Raw genomic sequence first — 18,858 nt, forward strand, 5'->3', positions numbered from 1 at the left:
TGTAAATACTCATAGCTGCGTAATATACTGTAAATACTCATAGCTGCGTAATATACTGTAAATACTCATAGCTGCTTAATATACTGTAAATACTCATAGCTGCGTAATATACTGTAAATACTCATAGCTGCGTAATATACTGTAAATACTCATAGCTGCGTAATATACTGTAAATACTCATAGCTGCGTAATATACTGTAAATACTCATAGCTGCGTAATATACTGTAAATACTCATAGCTGCGTAATATACTGTAAATACTCATAGCTGCTTAATATACTGTAAATACTCATAGCTGCGTAATATACTGTAAATACTCATAGCTGCTTAATATACTATAAATACTCATAGCTGCGTAATATACTGTAAATACTCATAGCTGCGTAATATACTGTAAATACTCACAGCTGCTTAATATACTGTAAATACTCATAGCTGCGTAATATACTGTAAATACTCATAGCTGCGTAATATACTGTAAATACTCATAGCTGCGTAATATACTGTAAATACTCATAGCTGCGTAATATACTGTAAATACTCATAGCTGCGTAATATACTGTAAATACTCATAGCTGCGTAATATACTGTAAATACTCATAGCTGCGTAATATACTGTAAATACTCATAGCTGCTTAATATACTGTAAATACTCATAGCTGCGTAATATACTGTAAATACTCATAGCTGCGTAATATACTGTAAATACTCATAGCTGCGTAATATACTGTAAATACTCATAGCTGCGTAATATACTGTAAATACTCATAGCTGCGTAATATACTGTAAATACTCATAGCTGCGTAATATACTGTAAATACTCATAGCTGCGTAATATACTGCAACATACTCACAGCTGCGTAAAATGCTGTAAATACTCAAAATGATTGTGTTCTATGTGGTAATCTATTCTTACAATAGCAAAGATGTGTCAAGATACCATCTGAGAGAGGATACCATCAGAGCCTGTGGTATATAACACCAAGGAAGATGGCCATTGAACACAAAACCCCATGAAACTAGATGCTTTATTTTGTCTTGATTCTCTCCGGTTGAAATACATTGTACTGCATTTATGACAAAGTGACATCACAGCTAAATAAATAGATTAAAAAAAAAAAAAAACGAATATATAAATATAAAATGATTTGATCCAGAAATTTAAATTGCAATCTACAAAACAATCATAAACATAAAAAGTCAAACACACACAGTGCAATAGAGAATAAAATGTTGACTTCTAAAGACCCTGAGACTTCTTATCAGAGCTTCTACAGTAAACAGGAAATGCTACATTAACATAATAAAACTGAAGGAAGAACAGGAATCAAAACAATTGCATAATTACAATGAAAATGTTTCCCATTTGTTTACTATCAAATTATTGTTGAGTTCAATACTGTTGGTAACTAACTGGTACCGTTTAAAAATAAACAGTTGTGAGAGGTGAGTATGTCAACCAACTACAGGTTATTGAAATCTTTTGTGACAAAGATGGGGCGGCAGGTAGCCTAGTGGAACCGGAAGGTTGCAAGATCGAGTCGCCGAGCTGACAAGGTAAAAATCTGTCCTTCTGCCCCTGAACAAAGCAGTTAACCCACTGTTCCTAGGCCGTCGTTGAAAATAAGAATTTGTTCTTAACTGACTTGCCTAGTTAAATAAAGGTAAAATAAATAAAAAATAAATAAATAAAAAGATAAAACCAAAAAAACTATCAGTTGACATTGATGCTTGTGGGTTAAGTGCAAAAAAATATCAATATGCAGATCATCTTGAAAAATATGTCCAATAATACATTCTGTTGAAACTAGGAATCTACTGCAAATCGGAGTATATTTCATGGATCTTTAACGATAGTAGGTCGTTATAGTTCACCTACTGTTACAGAGCTCAAGTTATTTCAGAAAGCCCTTTGATTTGAGGAAAATAACAAAGGGACTACCCTGTTTTACGCTGGTACACTCCCACCTAGTGGCAGCATACCATCGTTATACATTCATGCCCTTATGATTAAACTAGTTCTAACATTCCATTCCAATCACTGTTCATCTCCTATAAGGATAGAAGGTACCTTAACACTCAGAGTGCTTCAAGCATAAGTGGGGCAGGGGGGAAGAGTTCAAGGGGCAGGGAATGGAGACTTGGAGGATTGGGTGGGACTGGGGTTAGTTGATGTGAGAAGGACAGACAGAGAGAAAGGTTTGGAGGACTGGGGGGGGGGGGGGGGGGGGGACAGGTGAAGAGGACTGCAGAATAATTCAGGGAAGGGAGTGGAGTCTTGGAGGATAGAGGCAGGATTCGGGGTTAGGTGAGTCAGGCAAGGGGAAAAAGGTTTGGAGGACTGGGGGAACGTGATGTTAGAAGTTGCCAAGTTGCTTGCTGTCTTGTCAGAGTCCACCAATCCTCCGGTAGCTGTCTGCATGAGCGGCCCTCTGTTCTGGCATTGCAGCACCCTGGAGAGAGAAGGCAAGTACACTTCACCAGGGCTCACCCCTCCATCCAGTCCTCTAATACATGAAGCTTCTAAAGGCAGGGCTATGCAATTAGCACAGCTTTGAATAGTCACCTCTGTCTGGGACAACTGAAGGACTCAGGGCTAAATAGTTAGTTGACTAGACTATAGCAAAACTAACTACAATTGGTAGATGGCATACAATTATGCCATTTACAGTGTAGCAAAAGGACGAACCACCTCAAAATGTTAGAGAGGCCATGACAGAGACAAGGCCTACTGCTATTCAGAGAGAGGAGGATGGTTCTGCTTCATTAAACAGGAGACACTTGAACAGTCCAGTGTCACCACCTACCTTCACTCCACCCAGACTACCTTCACTCCACCCAGACTATAATCACCACCTACCTTCACTCCACCCAGACTATAATCACCACCTACCTTCACTCCACCCAGACTATAATCACCACCTACCTTCACTACACCCAGACTATAATCACCACCTACCTTCACTCCACCCAGACTACCTTCACTCCACCCAGACTATAATCACCACCTACCTTCACTCCACCCAGACTATAATCCCCACCTACCTTCACTCCACCCAGACTATAATCACCACTTACCTTCACTCCACCCAGACTATAATCACTCCACCCAGACTACCTTCACTCCACCCAGACTATAATCACCACCTACCTTCACTCCACCCAGACTATAATACCACCTACCTTCACTCCACCCAGACTATAATCACTCCACCCAGACTACCTTCACCCCACCCAGACTATAATCACCACCTACCTTCACTCCACCCAGACTATAATCACTCCACCCAGACTACCTTCACCCCACCCAGACTACCTTCACTCCACCCAGACTATAATCACCACCTACCTTCACTCCACCCAGACTATAATCCCCACCTACCTTCACTCCACCCAGACTATAATCACCACTTACCTTCACTCCACCCAGACTATAATCACTCCACCCAGACTACCTTCACCCCACCCAGACTACCTTCACTCCACCCAGACTATAATCACCACCTACCTTCACTCCACCCAGACTATAATACCACCTACCTTCACTCCACCCAGACTATAATCACCCCACCCAGACTATAATCACCACCTACCTTCACTCCACCCAGACTATAATCACTCCACCCAGACTACCTTCACCCCACCCAGACTACCTTCACTCCACCCAGACTATAATCACCACCTACCTTCACTCCACCCAGACTATAATCACTCCACCCAGACTACCTTCACCCCACCCAGACTACCTTCACTCCACCCAGACTATAATCACCACCTACCTTCACTCCACCCAGACTATAATACCACCTACCTTCACTCCACCCAGACTATAATCACTCCACCCAGACTACCTTCACCCCACCCAGACTATAATCACTCCACCCAGACAAGAATCACCACCTACCTTCACTCCACCCAGACTATAATCACCACCTACCTTCACTCAAACCCAGACTATAATCACCACCTACCTTCACTCCACCCAGACTATAATCACCACCTACCTTCACTCCACCCAGACTATAATCACCACCTACCTACCATCACTCCACCCAGACTATAATCACCACCTACCTTCAATCCACCCAGACTATAATCACCACCTACCTTCACTCCACCCAGACTATAATCACCACCTACCTTCACTCCACCCAGACTATAATCACCACCTACCTTCACTACACCCAGACTATAATCACCACCTACCTTCACTCCACCCAGACTATAATCACCACCTACCTTCACTACACCCAGACTATAATCACTCCACCCAGACTACCTTCACTCCACCCAGACTATAATCACCACCTACCTTCAATCCACCCAGACTATAATCACCACCTACTTTCACTCCACCCAGACTATAATCACCACCTACCTTCACTCAAACCCAGACTATAATCACCACCTACCTTCACTACACCCAGACTATAATCACCACCTACCTTCACTCCACCCAGACTATAATCACCACCTACCTTCACTCCACCCAGACTATAATCACCACCTACCTTCACTACACCCAGACTATAATCACCACCTACCTTCACTCCACCCACCAGACTATAATCACCACCTACCTTCACTCCACCCACCAGACTATAATCACCACCTACCTTCACTCCACCCACCAGACTATAATCACCACCTACCTTCACTCCACCCAGACTATAATCACCACCTACTTTCACTCCACCCAGACTATAATCACTCCACCCAGACTACCTTCACTCCACCCAGACTATAATCACCACCTACCTTCACTCCACCCAGACTATAATCACCACCTACCTTCACTCCACCCAGACTATAATCACTCCACCCAGACTACCTTCACTCCACCCAGACTATAATCACCACCTACCTTCACTACACCCAGACTATAATCACCACCTACCTTCAATCCACCCAGACTATAATCACCACCTACCTTCACTACACCCAGACTATAATCACCACCTACCTTCACTACACCCAGACTATAATCACCACCTACCTTCACTCAAACCCAGACTATAATCACCCCACCCAGACTACAATATCTCCACCCAGACAATAATCACCCCCAACCCAGACTATAATCACTCAACCCAGACTATAATCACTCAACCCAGACTATAATCACCCAACCCAGACTATAATCACTCAATCCAGACTATAATCACCCAACCCAGACTATAATCACTCAACCCAGACTATAATCACTCCACCCAGACTATAATCACCCAACCCAGACTATAATCACTCCACCCAGACTACCTTCACTCTACCCAGACTATAATCACTCCACCCAGGCTATAATCACCCCCAACCCAGACTATAATCACTCCACCCAGACTATAATCACCCAACCCAGACTATAATCACCCAACCCAGACTATAATCACCCCACCCAGACTATAATCACCCCCAACCCAGACTATAATCACTCCACCCAGACTATAATCACCCAACCCAGATTATAATCACTCCACCCAGACCATAATCACCACCTACCTTCACTCCACCCAGACTATAATCACTCCACCCAGGCTATAATCACTCCACCCAGACTACCTTCACTCCACTCAGGCTATAATCACTCCACCCAGGCTATAATCACTCAACCCAGACTATAATCACTCCACCCAGACAATAATCACCCCACACAGTCTACGATCACCACACACCATCCCAGACTATGATCACCCCACACCATCCCAGACTATGATCACCCCACACCATCCCAGACTATGATCACCCCACACTATGATCACCCCACACCATCCCAGACTATGATCACCCCACACCATCCCACACTATGATCACCTCACACCCTCCGACACTATGATCACCCCACACCATCCCAGACTATGATCACCCCACACCATCCCAGACTATGATCACCCCACACCATCCCAGACTATGATCACCCCACACTATGATCACCCCACACCACCCCACACTATGATCACCTCACACCATCCCAGACTATGATCACCCCACACCATCCCAGACTATGATCACCCCACACCATCCCAGACTATGATCACACCACACTATGATCACCCCACACCACCCCACACTATGATCACCCCACACCATCCCAGACTATGATCACCCCACACCATCCCAGACTATGATCACCCCACACTATGATCACCCCACACCACCCCACACTATGATCACCCCACACCATCCCAGACTATGATCACCCCACACCATCCCAGACTATGATCACCCCACACTATCCCAGACTATGATCACCCCACACCATCCCAGACTATGATCACCCCACACCATCCCAGACTATGATCACCCCACACCATCCCAGACTATGATCACCCCACACCATCCCAGACTATGATCACCCCACACCATCCCAGACTATGATCACCCCACACTATGATCACCCCACACTATGATCACCCCACACCATCCCAGACTATGATCACCCCATCCCAGACTATGACCACCCCACACTATGATCACCCCACACCATCCCAGACTATGATCACCCCACACTATGATCACCCCACACCATCCCAGACTATGATCACCCCACACCATCCCAGACTATGATCACCCCACACTATGATCACCCCACACCATCCCAGACTATGATCACCCCACACTATGATCACCCCACACCATCCCAGACTATGATCACCCCACACCATCCCAGACTATGATCACCCCACACTATGATCACCCCACACCATCCCAGACTATGAACACCTCACACCATCCCAGACTATGATCACCCCACACCATCCCAGACTATGATCACCCCACACTATGATCACCCCACACCATCCCAGACTATGATCACCCCACACTATGATCACCCCACACCATCCCAGACTATGAACACCCCACACTATGATCACCGCACACCATCCCAGACTATGATCACCCCACACCATCCCAGACTATGATCACCCCACACTATGATCACCCCACACCATCCCAGACTATGACCACCCCACACCATCCCACACTATGATCACCCCACACCATCCCAGACTATGATCACCCCACACCATCCCAGACTATGATCACCCCACACCATCCCAGACTATGATCACCCCACACTATGATCACCCCACACTATGATCTCCCCACACCATCCCACACTATGATCACCCCACACCATCCCAGACTATGATCACCCCACACCATCCCAGACTATGATCACCCTACACCACCCCACACTATGATCACCCCACACTATGATCACCCCACACTATGATCACCCCACACCATGATCTCCCCACACCATCCCAGGCTATGATCACCCCACACCATCCCAGACTATGATCACCCCACACCATCCCAGACTATGATCACCCCACACCATCCCAGACTATGATCACCCCACACTATGATCACCATATCAGAGCTCTACATCAAAGAACACCGCACCCAAAAACCACTAAAACACCAAACCCAGAAGGTGAACGCACACGCACACACACACTAAAACACCAAACCCAGAAGGTGAACGCACACACACACTAAAACACCAAACCCAGAAGGTGAACGCACACACACACTAAAACACCAAACCCAGAAGGTGAACGCACACACACACTAAAACACCAAACCCAGAAGGTGAACGCACACGTGTGAGAACATGAAGCTGGAAAGGACAAACCAGGACAAAATGTTCCAGCTACAGAAACCTAACCAAACCCAGAGCGCAAATAAAATATTGAATGGCATGGTAGATTATAAAATATATTTATATTCCTCAACTGTTATAGAGGTAGATTATAAAATATATTTATATTCCCCAACTGTTATAGTGGTAGATTATAAAATATATTTATATTCCTCAACTGTTATAGTGGTAGATTATAAAATATATTTATATTCCTCACCTGTTATAGTGGTAGATTATGAAATATATTTATATTCCTCAACTGTTATAGTGGTAGATTATAAAATATATTTATATTCCTCAACTGTTATAGAGGTAGAATAGAAAATATATTTATATTCCTCAACTGTTATAGTGGTAGATTATAAAATGTATTTATATTCCCCAACTGTTAGAGGTAGATTATAAAATATATTTATATTCCTCAACTGTTATAGAGGTAGAATAGAAAATATATTTATATTCCTCAACTGTTATAGTGGTAGATTAAAAAATATATTTATATTCCTCAACTGTTATAGTGGTAGATTATAAAATATATTTATATTCCCCAACTGTTATAGTGGTAGATTAAAAAATATATTTATATTCCTCAACTGTTATAGTGGTAGATTATAAAATATATTTATATTCCTCAACTGTTATAGAGGTAGAATAGAAAATATATTTATATTCCTCAACTGTTATAGTGGTAGATTATAAAATGTATTTATATTCCCCAACTGTTAGAGGTAGATTATAAAATATATTTATATTCCTCAACTGTTATAGAGGTAGAATAGAAAATATATTTATATTCCTCAACTGTTATAGTGGTAGATTAAAAAATATATTTATATTCCTCAACTGTTATAGTGGTAGATTATAAAATATATTTATATTCCCCAACTGTTATAGTGGTAGATTAAAAAATATATTTATATTCCTCAACTGTTATAGTGGTAGATTATAAAATATATTTATATTCCTCAACTGTTATAGTGGTAGATTATAAAATATATTTATATTCCTCACCTGTTATAGTGGTAGATTATGAAATATATTTATATTCCTCAACTGTTATAGTGGTAGATTATAAAATATATTTATATTCCTCAACTGTTATAGAGGTAGAATAGAAAATATATTTATATTCCTCAACTGTTATAGTGGTAGATTATAAAATGTATTTATATTCCCCAACTGTTAGAGGTAGATTATAAAATATATTTATATTCCTCAACTGTTATAGAGGTAGAATAGAAAATATATTTATATTCCTCAACTGTTATAGTGGTAGATTAAAAAATATATTTATATTCCTCAACTGTTATAGTGGTAGATTATAAAATATATTTATATTCCCCAACTGTTATAGTGGTAGATTAAAAAATATATTTATATTCCTCAACTGTTATAGTGGTAGATTATAAAATATATTTATATTCCTCAACTGTTATAGAGGTAGAATAGAAAATATATTTATATTCCTCAACTGTTATAGAGGTAGAATAGAAAATATATTTATATTCCTCAACTGTTATAGTGGTAGATTAAAAATATATTTATATTCCTCAACTGTTATAGTAGTAGATTATAAAATATATTTATATTCCTCAACTGTTATAGTGGTAGATTATAAAATATATTTATATTCCTCAACTGTTATAGAGGTAGAATAGAAAATATATTTATATTCCTCAACTGTTATAGAGGTAGAATATAAAAGCCACATCATTTGTCACTTCTTTTATCAAATATTTATATTTATATTCCCCAAAGTGAAAATGGAGAGATATTTTGTTTGTGATTCAGGTCCCATCAGAGTGTAATCAAGGTGTTTGTGATTCAGGTCCCATCAGAGTGTAATCAACGTGTTTGTGATTCAGGTCCCATCAGAGCGTAATCGAGGCAGATCAGAAGGGCCAGGTATTCCCATAATCAACTGTAAAGTGTGAATGTGTCAGTAATGAGCTGCTGAACACAGTGAGAGTGAAGGTACTGTATACTAAGTGCTAGATTGTAGATCCCCAGATATGCCAACATGCATATTGATTCAAAGAGCAGGAATGGCATATAGAATTAGGATTCAGTTCTAGTTAAGAGGCGTGATTAGCCTGCTACAGGATGTGATGTGTAGCCCTGATCTCTCTCTTTCTCCTACCTGTATGTTCTCTGGGTTGAGGTCGTCCCTGCGGTGCTGCTCTCTCCGCTCACCAGGCATCCTGCGAGGGGAAGTGGGCAGCAGACCAACCAGCTGGACTTGTAGAGTCTGGAGACACCAGACAGACAGTCAGGAGAGAGACGAGAAAGACAGACAGAAAGACAGACAGGAGAGTCAGGAGAGAGATGAGAGAGACAGACAGGAGAGAGATGAGAAAGACAGTCAGGAGAGAGACGAGAAAGACAGACAGGAGAGAGACGAGAGAGACAGACAGGAGAGAGACGAGAAAGACAGACAGGAGATGAGAAAGACAGTCAGGAGAGAGACGAGAAAGACAGACAGGAGAGAGACGAGAAAGACAGACAGGAGAGAGATGAGAAAGACAGTCAGGAGAGAGATGAGAAAGACAGTCAGGAGAGAGACGAGAAAGACAGACAGGAGAGAGATGAGAAAGACAGTCAGGAGAGAGACGAGAAAGACAGACAGGAGAGAGACAAGGAGAGACACAGGGAAAGAAGAGAGACCGAAAGAGAGAAGTAGACACAGGGAGAGAAGAGAGAGACAGAGAGAAGGGACATACTGTAGGGTGGGAGGGAGAGAGATTAGATAGATGAAGGTTATGTCAAAGGGACATGAGTGTGAGGACAAGGGACATGAGTGTGAGTGTGGGAGACAAGGGACATGAGTGTGAGGACAGGAGGAGCCAGGCCAACTGTTGCTAGTCCAACTGTTGCCAGGCCAACTGTTGCCAGCCCAACTGTTGCCAGGCCAACTGTTGCCAGCCCAACTGTTGCCAGGCCAACTGTTGCCAGGCCAACTGTTGCCAGGCCAACTGTGTTTCTGGAAAACTGCTGGTGTTATATGAAAACAAACTAGTTTTATAGAAAAATGACAGAAGAAGAAAAGGAGACATTAAAAGGGAGTCCAGGTGTTTGACAGGGAAAGGCAGACGCAGTGAGATTAGATGAGAGGAGCATATGTGGGGGGGAAGTTAGGGAAAGGTAGTCGTGCCTGTAGCTGGGTCTGTTGGGTCTTCAGACCCTCGTTCTCCTGACGAAGACTCTCCAGCTCTCTCTGGACCTCACACACCTGACAACCACCACACAAGGCCATCAGAAAAGGAAAGACACATACTTTTTGACAATGGGTTTGTTATGGAAGAACTGCTTCAGAGATACATGTTACTTGTGAATGGTAGGTGGGAAGTAAGCATTGTTCAGAGTTTTGTTTTCCATATTTTCGACATTAGGTTTATCCAATTAATAATGAAGGAAAATTTGCTATCAATAAAAAAAATGCATGTACTGTATTGAAATGTCTTAATTTAAATAAAACGTGAAAAACTATCAAGAAATCATAACAGTATACATAGATATAAATAACAGATCCTCCTGTTAAATGACCTGTTTCTAAACAGCTATAAATAACAGATCCTCCTGTTAGATGACCTTGTTCTGAGCAGAGAGTAGCTCCTGATGCATCATGTCCAGCTCTCTCTTCAGAGCAGTCTTCTCCTGTTCTACAGTCTTCACCACGCTGGCCTGGCCCTGCTGTTTCTGCTGCTTCACGGTTAAGATGGCTGCCTCCAGCTGACGCGTCTAAGGAAAGACAATACAGGGTTTCAAAAAGGTATTCAAATGCAGGGTGTATGGTTCTTAAAAATCTCTAAAACGTAAAGGGACGGTTTCCTGGACACACATTAAGCCTTAGTCCTTGACTGAAATCCTCAACTCAGAATCTCCATTAAAAGCTCTGTGTCTGGGGAAAATACTGCCCCCCTTAGACCTTGAGACATCAAGACCAATTTGATTATGTCTGTATTTTATTTGTCTCTGTAATGTCACCTTGTCCCTGCTGCGGTGGAGGTCGTCCTTGACGTTGTGGAGCTCCATGGTCAGCCTCTCGTTCTCCTGCCTCAGCAGTTGCTGTTCCTGTTCCACCAGCCTGGCCAGCTCGTCCTGGTACAGCTTCTTATGCTGGCTCTGGTATCCGCTGGAGTGCAGGGCCATCTCCAGAACCTGGTTCTGATTCAGGAAACAATATCTGAGCATTCTACGCCCCTTAGAAATAACTACATTTTTATTTAACCAATAAATCTCATTGAGGTCAGGACACCTGGACTGGATAATTACCAGAAAGGACAAAGCCCCTCAGACCACAGCAAATTCCCTAGATCGAGTAATTGTATTTTTTTTATGCCCTAGTCATTTCATTTGGTGATACTAATTGACATAAAAGGTCACTAGACGATAAATGTAGGTGCCAATGTGGATAGTTGAATCACCCACAGGTCTATCCGGCTTGTATAATGAATCAATCAAAAATGTAGCTGAGCTGGCCTCCTGGTTTGGGTAAGGTGGATTGCTACAGGGTGTCTGGTTAAGGACGAGGTGTACATAACTTTAAAAAAAATAACTTTAATGAATGTCACCACACCAACCAATCAACCACCCACCCAGCCAACGAACCAATTACCCACCTAAAACAACCAACCAGCGAACCAACCACCCAGCCAACGAACCAATTACCCACCTAAACAACCAACCAATCAACCACCCACCCAGCCAACGAACCAATTACCCACCTAAAACAACCAACCAGCGAACCAACCAACCACCCAGCCAACCAAACGATCAGCGTGTCGTCAAAAGAAGGCCTTACCTTATCGTTGGCATTCTGCAGCTGTTTGTGCAGTGACATCACTTCCTGTTTGAGGGCGTCCTTCTCCTGCTGTGACACGCGGAGGTCTGACTTGAGACGGGCGCTCTGGAGGTTGACAGACTGGAGACTTTCATCCAACACATGAGTCTGAAAGAGAAGGAGAATACTTTGATCAAGAATAGAGTTGCAAAATGTAGGTACCTTTCCTTAGATTCCCCAGTATTATGCCCCCCCCCCAAAAAATACTTTTACATAATTCTAACAAATCAGAATGAATTCGAAAACTTTATTGTCCACGTGACGCAATGTTGAAATTTGTCTTTGGGCTTGACACACATAGAACAGACATTCTAAACGACGACAACTTAGAATGAACGCGGCAACACGTGGAACTATAGACTATAGCAGTGTCATAAGTGGTTGACAGTAAACAAGGTAGGGTCAAAGGTTGCCAGACTGAACAGAGCATCCTTACCCTCTCCTGAGACTTGGCAAGCTGATTGCGTAATCCCTGGGCTTGTTTCTCCAAAGCCTTGTGTTCCTGCAGGAGGAGTGAGAGCTGGCACTCCACAGCCCCCATCTTAGCCACCTACAGATGGACACAGGGACGAGGAGTGTGGTAAAGTATGCACCGTATCGCCAGTTTGAACATACTTAAAATACTACACACACGTCTCACATTGCATTCAAACCCTATCCGTGCCTTCATATTCCTCTCCTTATCCACTTCCCCTTCCTATTTGTAACTTTCTATCTTAATAAAATACTAACTCTTTCCGGCTGAGGGCAGGTGTTACCTATAACACACACACACACACACACACACACACACACACACACACACACACACACACACACACACACACACACACACACACACACACACACACACACACACACACACACACACACACACACACACACAGCTAGTAAGTTCTATCGACATTCAAACACCCATGATGTTTGTCTGCTCATGTCTCACCTTATCGCGGAGGGTGTTGATTTGTAGCACCAGCTGGGCCTTGCCCTCCTCTGGCAGTACAGTCCCTTCCACAGCGTTGGTCAGCTCCGCCTCCAGGGCAGACGCACACACTGCCATCTGACACAGGAGAACAAGTCGTTAGTTAACCAAATAGGAATTCAATACTTTTTCCTCAATATGTCCTTCCTCTATTTCTCCTATCCGCTTTCCTCGTCTCCTACTCAAAACGCATCGGAGAAGAAGGCCAGAGAGCAGCAGGGACCTTTCCTCGTCTCCTACTCAAAACGCATCGGAGAAGAAGGCCAGAGAGCAGGGACCTTTCCTCGTCTCCTACTCAAAACGCATCGGAGAAGAAGGCCAGAGAGCAGGGACCTTTCCTCGCCTCCTACTCAAAACGCATCGGAGAAGAAGGCCAGAGAGCAGGGACCTTTCCTCGCCTCCTACTCAAAACGCATCGGAGAAGAAGGCCAGAGCAGGAACCTTTCCTCGTCTCCTACTCAAAACGCATCGGAGAAGAAGGCCAGAGAGCAGGGACCTTTCCTCGCCTCCTACTCAAAACGCATCGGAGAAGAAGGCCAGAGAGCAGGGACCTTTCCTCGCCTCCTACTCAAAACGCATCGGAGAAGAAGGCCAGAGAGCAGCAGGGACCTTTCCTCGCCTCCTACTCAAAACGCATCGGAGAAGAAGGCCAGAGCAGGAACCTTTCCTCGTCTCCTACTCAAAACGCATCGGAGAAGAAGGCCAGAGAGCAGGAACCTTTCCTCGTCTCCTACTCAAAACGCATCGGAGAAGAAGGCCAGAGAGCAGCAGGGACCTTTCCTCGTCTCCTACTCAAAACGCATCGGAGAAGAAGGCCAGAGAGCAGCAGGGACCTTTCCTCGTCTCCTACTCAAAACGCATCGGAGAAGAAGGCCAGAGAGCAGCAGGGACCTTTCCTCGTCTCCTACTCAAAACGCATCGGAGAAGAAGGCCAGAGAGCAGGGACCTTTCCTCGCCTCCTACTCAAAACGCATCGGAGAAGAAGGCCAGAGCAGGGACCTTTCCTCGTCTCCTACTCAAAACGCATCGGAGAAGAAGGCCAGAGAGCAGGAACCTTTCCTCGCCTCCTACTCAAAACGCATCGGAGAAGAAGGCCAGAGAGCAGGAACCTTTCCTCGTCTCCTACTCAAAACGCATCGGAGAAGAAGGCCAGAGAGCAGCAGGGACCTTTCCTCGTCTCCTACTCAAAACGCATCGGAGAAGAAGGCCAGAGAGCAGCAGGGACCTTTCCTCGCCTCCTACTCAAAACGCATCGGAGAAGAAGGCCAGAGAGCAGGGACCTTTCCTCGTCTCCTACTCAAAACGCATCGGAGAAGAAGGCCAGAGAGCAGGGACCTTTCCTCGCCTCCTACTCAAAACGCATCGGAGAAGAAGGCCAGAGAGCAGGGACCTTTCCTCGTCTCCTACTCAAAACGCATCGGAGAAGAAGGCCAGAGAGCAGCAGGGACCTTTCCTCGCCTCCTACTCAAAACGCATCGGAGAAGAAGGCCAGAGAGCAGGGACCTTTCCTCGTCTCCTACTCAAAACGCATCGGAGAAGAAGGCCAGAGAGCAGGAACCTTTCCTCGTCTCCTACTCAAAACGCATCAGAGAAGAAGGCCAGAGAGCAGGGACCTTGAATCTTCTTGAACAATGCCTTTTGAGGAAGAGGCGAGGAGCAAAGAGCAAGGAATCGAACAAAGACACATTTTGAAAGAGCTCAAAAAGCCTCAAAATGGACTACGACAGTTTACCTTGGTCCTGTTATCCTCTGGTACAAAGTGTTGCTGATCTCTGACAGCCTCCTGTCTCTCACTCTGTCTGAGCAGTTCCCCCAGCTGCTGGCTCAACCCCTCCACTCCTGCTGCATTCTGGGCGTTCTTCTCCGACAGCAGCCCGTTCTCATCCTCCAGCTGCTGACTGCGGAGACGCAGCTCAGAGATCTATAAGGGGGGGGGGGGGGGGGAATGCAGATTTAGGTTATGCTTATTACAGTACAGAATACACCTTACCGAGGTGAAAGGTCAGGACTTGTTTTCTCCTGTGGGTGCTTCTAATGGATGTCGTTGTGCTGGTTTACTTCCATCAGAAACGGTTTCCCTAGATTACCTACATAGTGCACTACTTTTGACCAGGCCGGGTGCCAAAAGTAGTGCACTATATAGGGAATAGGGCGCCATGTCTGACACAGACAGAGATATTAGATTAGCTCTTCATTGCTTATGGCTCTACTACATGTCTTTCTTGAAATCAAGTTGGTTCACTCTAGTCTTACCTGTCTCTTGAAACTCTCTGCTTTCTTTTGTGCAGATATCTTCTCCTTCCTGAAATGCTCCAGTTTCAAGCTAAAGTAGGAGAGAGGGAAATGTCAATTCATATGACCCAATGACATGAAACCTACACCATACAGTAATGCCACGGGAAATCCCAGGAAATGTTTGTTGGGTGAGGGCGGACCAACATTTCTGGGACCGGGGCTGAATATGCTTCAATATTGTATATTGGCATGATGTTTCTTACAGCGTCTCTTCTCGGGTCTCTCTCAGGTCCTCTTCCTTCAGCACGGAGATCTTGTGTCTGAGTAAGAGGTTCTCCTCTGCTAAACGACCCGCTTCATTCCTACAGCCAACAAAAAGAAACCACATCAGCCAACAGAAGACCTCAGTCTCTATGTTAGCTGATTTGATAAAAAACAGACTATTTAAGAGTTTGTTAAAATGTTGTTAACGCAGAGTCAATGAAGTATATAAAGTCAACTGAAGCATTAATTGAGGTGTTCAAAAGCAGAAAACATCAAGGATAGACTTGCTCTAATAGTCCACAAACAACATGGCACCAATGACAGGACAGGACAGTTTTCACAAAGGGTGTTGTATAGGAACAGGGTGGGATTGTACAGTGGCATGGCCACAACATGGCCTGTTATTATAGCTGTTGCTTCACATGCAACTTTCTGAACTACAAACATGAATTACAAGAGAATTGAACGTCACAGATCTACTTCAGAACATAGACGTCACAGCAATGCTACAGGAAGTTACATTAATAAGCCAATGACAGCACTACATCTAGTGCCACGGGAAGTTGCGTTAGCCAATGACAGCACTACATCTAGTGCCACGGGAAGTTGCATTAGCCAATGACAGCACTACTTCTGGTGCTAGAGGAAGTTGCATTAATAAGCCAAGCACAATATTGCAGCAGGGATGGGATTCAGAAAGCAGCAGGTGCAAAGGGTTGGTAACTGGGATCATACATCTCCAAGTTACCTATGGGTCTGCATCTTCTCATGCATCTTCAGCGACTTGTTCTGCAGGTCCGTTAGGGCTCTGCGGAGCTTTCCGTTCTGCTTCTCGAACTCCGTGCAGCAGTCCTCCAGCTCCGACACCACCTGTATCTTAGCCTCCAGTTGGGAGTTCAGGTCCAGGAAGGACTCTTGTTCTTGTTCTGTGGTGGCGTCTTCCTCGGACTCGGCCTCCAGCTGCAGAGCCATGAGAATCTCATCCTGCCTCTCTAATTCGCTGACTAGCTCGGTCAGCTTACAATTCTCCTCTCTCATCCTGGTGATCTCGTCCACCAACGCTACTTGTTGATCTTGGAAGTCTTGGATGATGTGCATTTTGCTCTCGAGGCCCACGACTCTCTTCTCCAGCCGACAGTTTTGTTCCTCCAGCTTGGCGTTTTCACAGACGCACTCCTCGTATCGGATCTGAAGCGAGGTCACATCTGAAGACGTCACCTTGATCTCGTTGGCCTGAGCTTTGAGGGTACCGTTTTTCTCTACAGCTCGCTGATCGTTTTCTGCTGAAAGACTCTCTAGTGCATCCGTCTTCTGCTGAAGCTCGGAGATCTTCTGCTGTAGCGCCAGGTTCTCCTCGGTGGCCGTGTCATACTGGCTCTGTAGCTGAGCCAGAAGACTGGCCTCGCTCTCCAACTGGCTGACTTGCTCATGGAGCTCCAGGATCTCATGGATATAGGCATCTCGATCCTTCACTGCTTCTGACTGAGGAATCAGTTCCACAGGCTTTTTCTCTAGATCTTGAGTTTCCTCGAAAAGACAAGCCACTTTGGTATCGTCAGTGTCATGACCTATCTCCTCTAGGGCTGAAGAGACAACCAGAGACACATAACTCTCCACTTCTTCATTAAACAGATCATCTTGAAGTTCCTCCCCTTCAGGCTTATCATCGAAAACAGTTTCTTGTACACTAGCATCATTCTGTCCAATCTTATCAGGGGAGGAGTCTTCACACTTCATCTCAGAGGGACAGACATCTCCATCAATGTCATCACTTTGAGGTTGCTCCTCTGGAATAGACAATGCTACAATGTCATTGTTAGTGTCTTCGTCCATGTCGTCCTCAGCCTGACATTGGCATTCAGACAATTGGGATTCCTCAACAAGGTCTTGGCATTCTTCTGGAATAGCAGCGACTTCACCATTGCATGCCTCAACACTGATAATGTTTTCAGGACATACCTCAATGTCTTCAGAAGTTTCAGCATTCATCCTTCCCTCACTAGCGTTGTCATCTTGTGCTTGCTCCTCAACGGCGACAGATTCAACCACTGGGTCTTGGACATCGTCTACAGTAGTTTCATCATCCCCATCAAGATGAAGAGTTATGGTGTCTTCAGGACATTCCTCTAACCTATTTGGAGTTTCAGGTATCATCTCCACATCATCTTGTCCTTGTTCAGATGCCGCTACTAAAACATTCAGGTTGTCTGAGGTAACAGTTATTTCTTGATCGCAAACTTCTGCAATGATGTTCTCAGAAATCTCCATCTCATGAGGTGATTCGGTAATAATCTCAACTTCGTCATTTGGTCCCTGCTCCATAGGGAATACATATTCTACGTCAAGGCCTTCACAGTCCTCTGGAACAACATTGTCACATGTCTCATCACTAACGGTAATGTTTTCTGAACATACTTGTTCTTCAAGAGCTGCAGCCTCTATATGTTCCTCTCCCAGTGGTGCTACATTTACTTCATTTGATTCTTCCATTTCTTTGCCCCCTGTTTTGTCTGCAGAGTCTAGAAGTTGGTTGAGCTCGTTCTCGATTTCCTGAATTCTAATAATAAGCTGGTCTCTCTCGACCAGAAGCTCTCCTTTCTCATTGTCCTGCAGGTCAGAGGAAGGACGACTCTCCTTCAGCTTCAGTTCCAGGTCTGAGATGTTCTCTTGCAGCTCCAGCCTCTCAAACTGAAAGTCCACCGCCGCCTGTCTCAGGAGCTTCTCCAGTTCTTCAATCTTCAACTTCTGGTTATCATGTTCTGAGAGCAGCTCACTCCTCTCCTCAAGCTGCTTCTCAGCCAAGGAGTGCCTCACCTCTAATTCAGAAAGGTTTCCCTGAAGTTCTGCCCTCTCCTGCTTGAAGTCCTCCACTGCCTGGTTCAGCAGAAGCTC

The 18,858-nt window shown here is 44.5% G+C and overlaps 1 protein-coding gene across 1 annotated transcript in view; it reads right to left on the reverse strand.

The window, feature by feature from the left end:
- Positions 1 to 1,651: 1,651 nt before the first annotated feature.
- The window catches only part of nin (ninein (GSK3B interacting protein)), a 57,558-nt gene continuing 40,351 nt past the window's right edge, over positions 1,652 to 18,858 (reverse strand). The window contains exons 18-28 of the mRNA XM_039009215.1: positions 15,966 to 16,064; positions 15,721 to 15,790; positions 15,200 to 15,388; positions 13,429 to 13,545; positions 12,922 to 13,035; positions 12,447 to 12,593; positions 11,630 to 11,809; positions 11,234 to 11,383; positions 10,797 to 10,874; positions 9,786 to 9,893; positions 1,652 to 2,453 (exon numbers count right to left, since the gene is read on the reverse strand). Of these exons, the coding sequence (XP_038865143.1) occupies positions 2,388 to 2,453; positions 9,786 to 9,893; positions 10,797 to 10,874; positions 11,234 to 11,383; positions 11,630 to 11,809; positions 12,447 to 12,593; positions 12,922 to 13,035; positions 13,429 to 13,545; positions 15,200 to 15,388; positions 15,721 to 15,790; positions 15,966 to 16,064 (1,318 nt within the window). The 3' untranslated portion in view covers positions 1,652 to 2,387. The remainder of the gene's footprint in view (positions 2,454 to 9,785; positions 9,894 to 10,796; positions 10,875 to 11,233; positions 11,384 to 11,629; positions 11,810 to 12,446; positions 12,594 to 12,921; positions 13,036 to 13,428; positions 13,546 to 15,199; positions 15,389 to 15,720; positions 15,791 to 15,965; positions 16,065 to 18,858) is intronic.

The sequence above is a fragment of the Salvelinus namaycush genome, chromosome 15 (genome assembly GCF_016432855.1).
Source record: "Salvelinus namaycush isolate Seneca chromosome 15, SaNama_1.0, whole genome shotgun sequence".
Classification (NCBI taxonomy): Eukaryota; Metazoa; Chordata; class Actinopteri; order Salmoniformes; family Salmonidae; genus Salvelinus; species Salvelinus namaycush.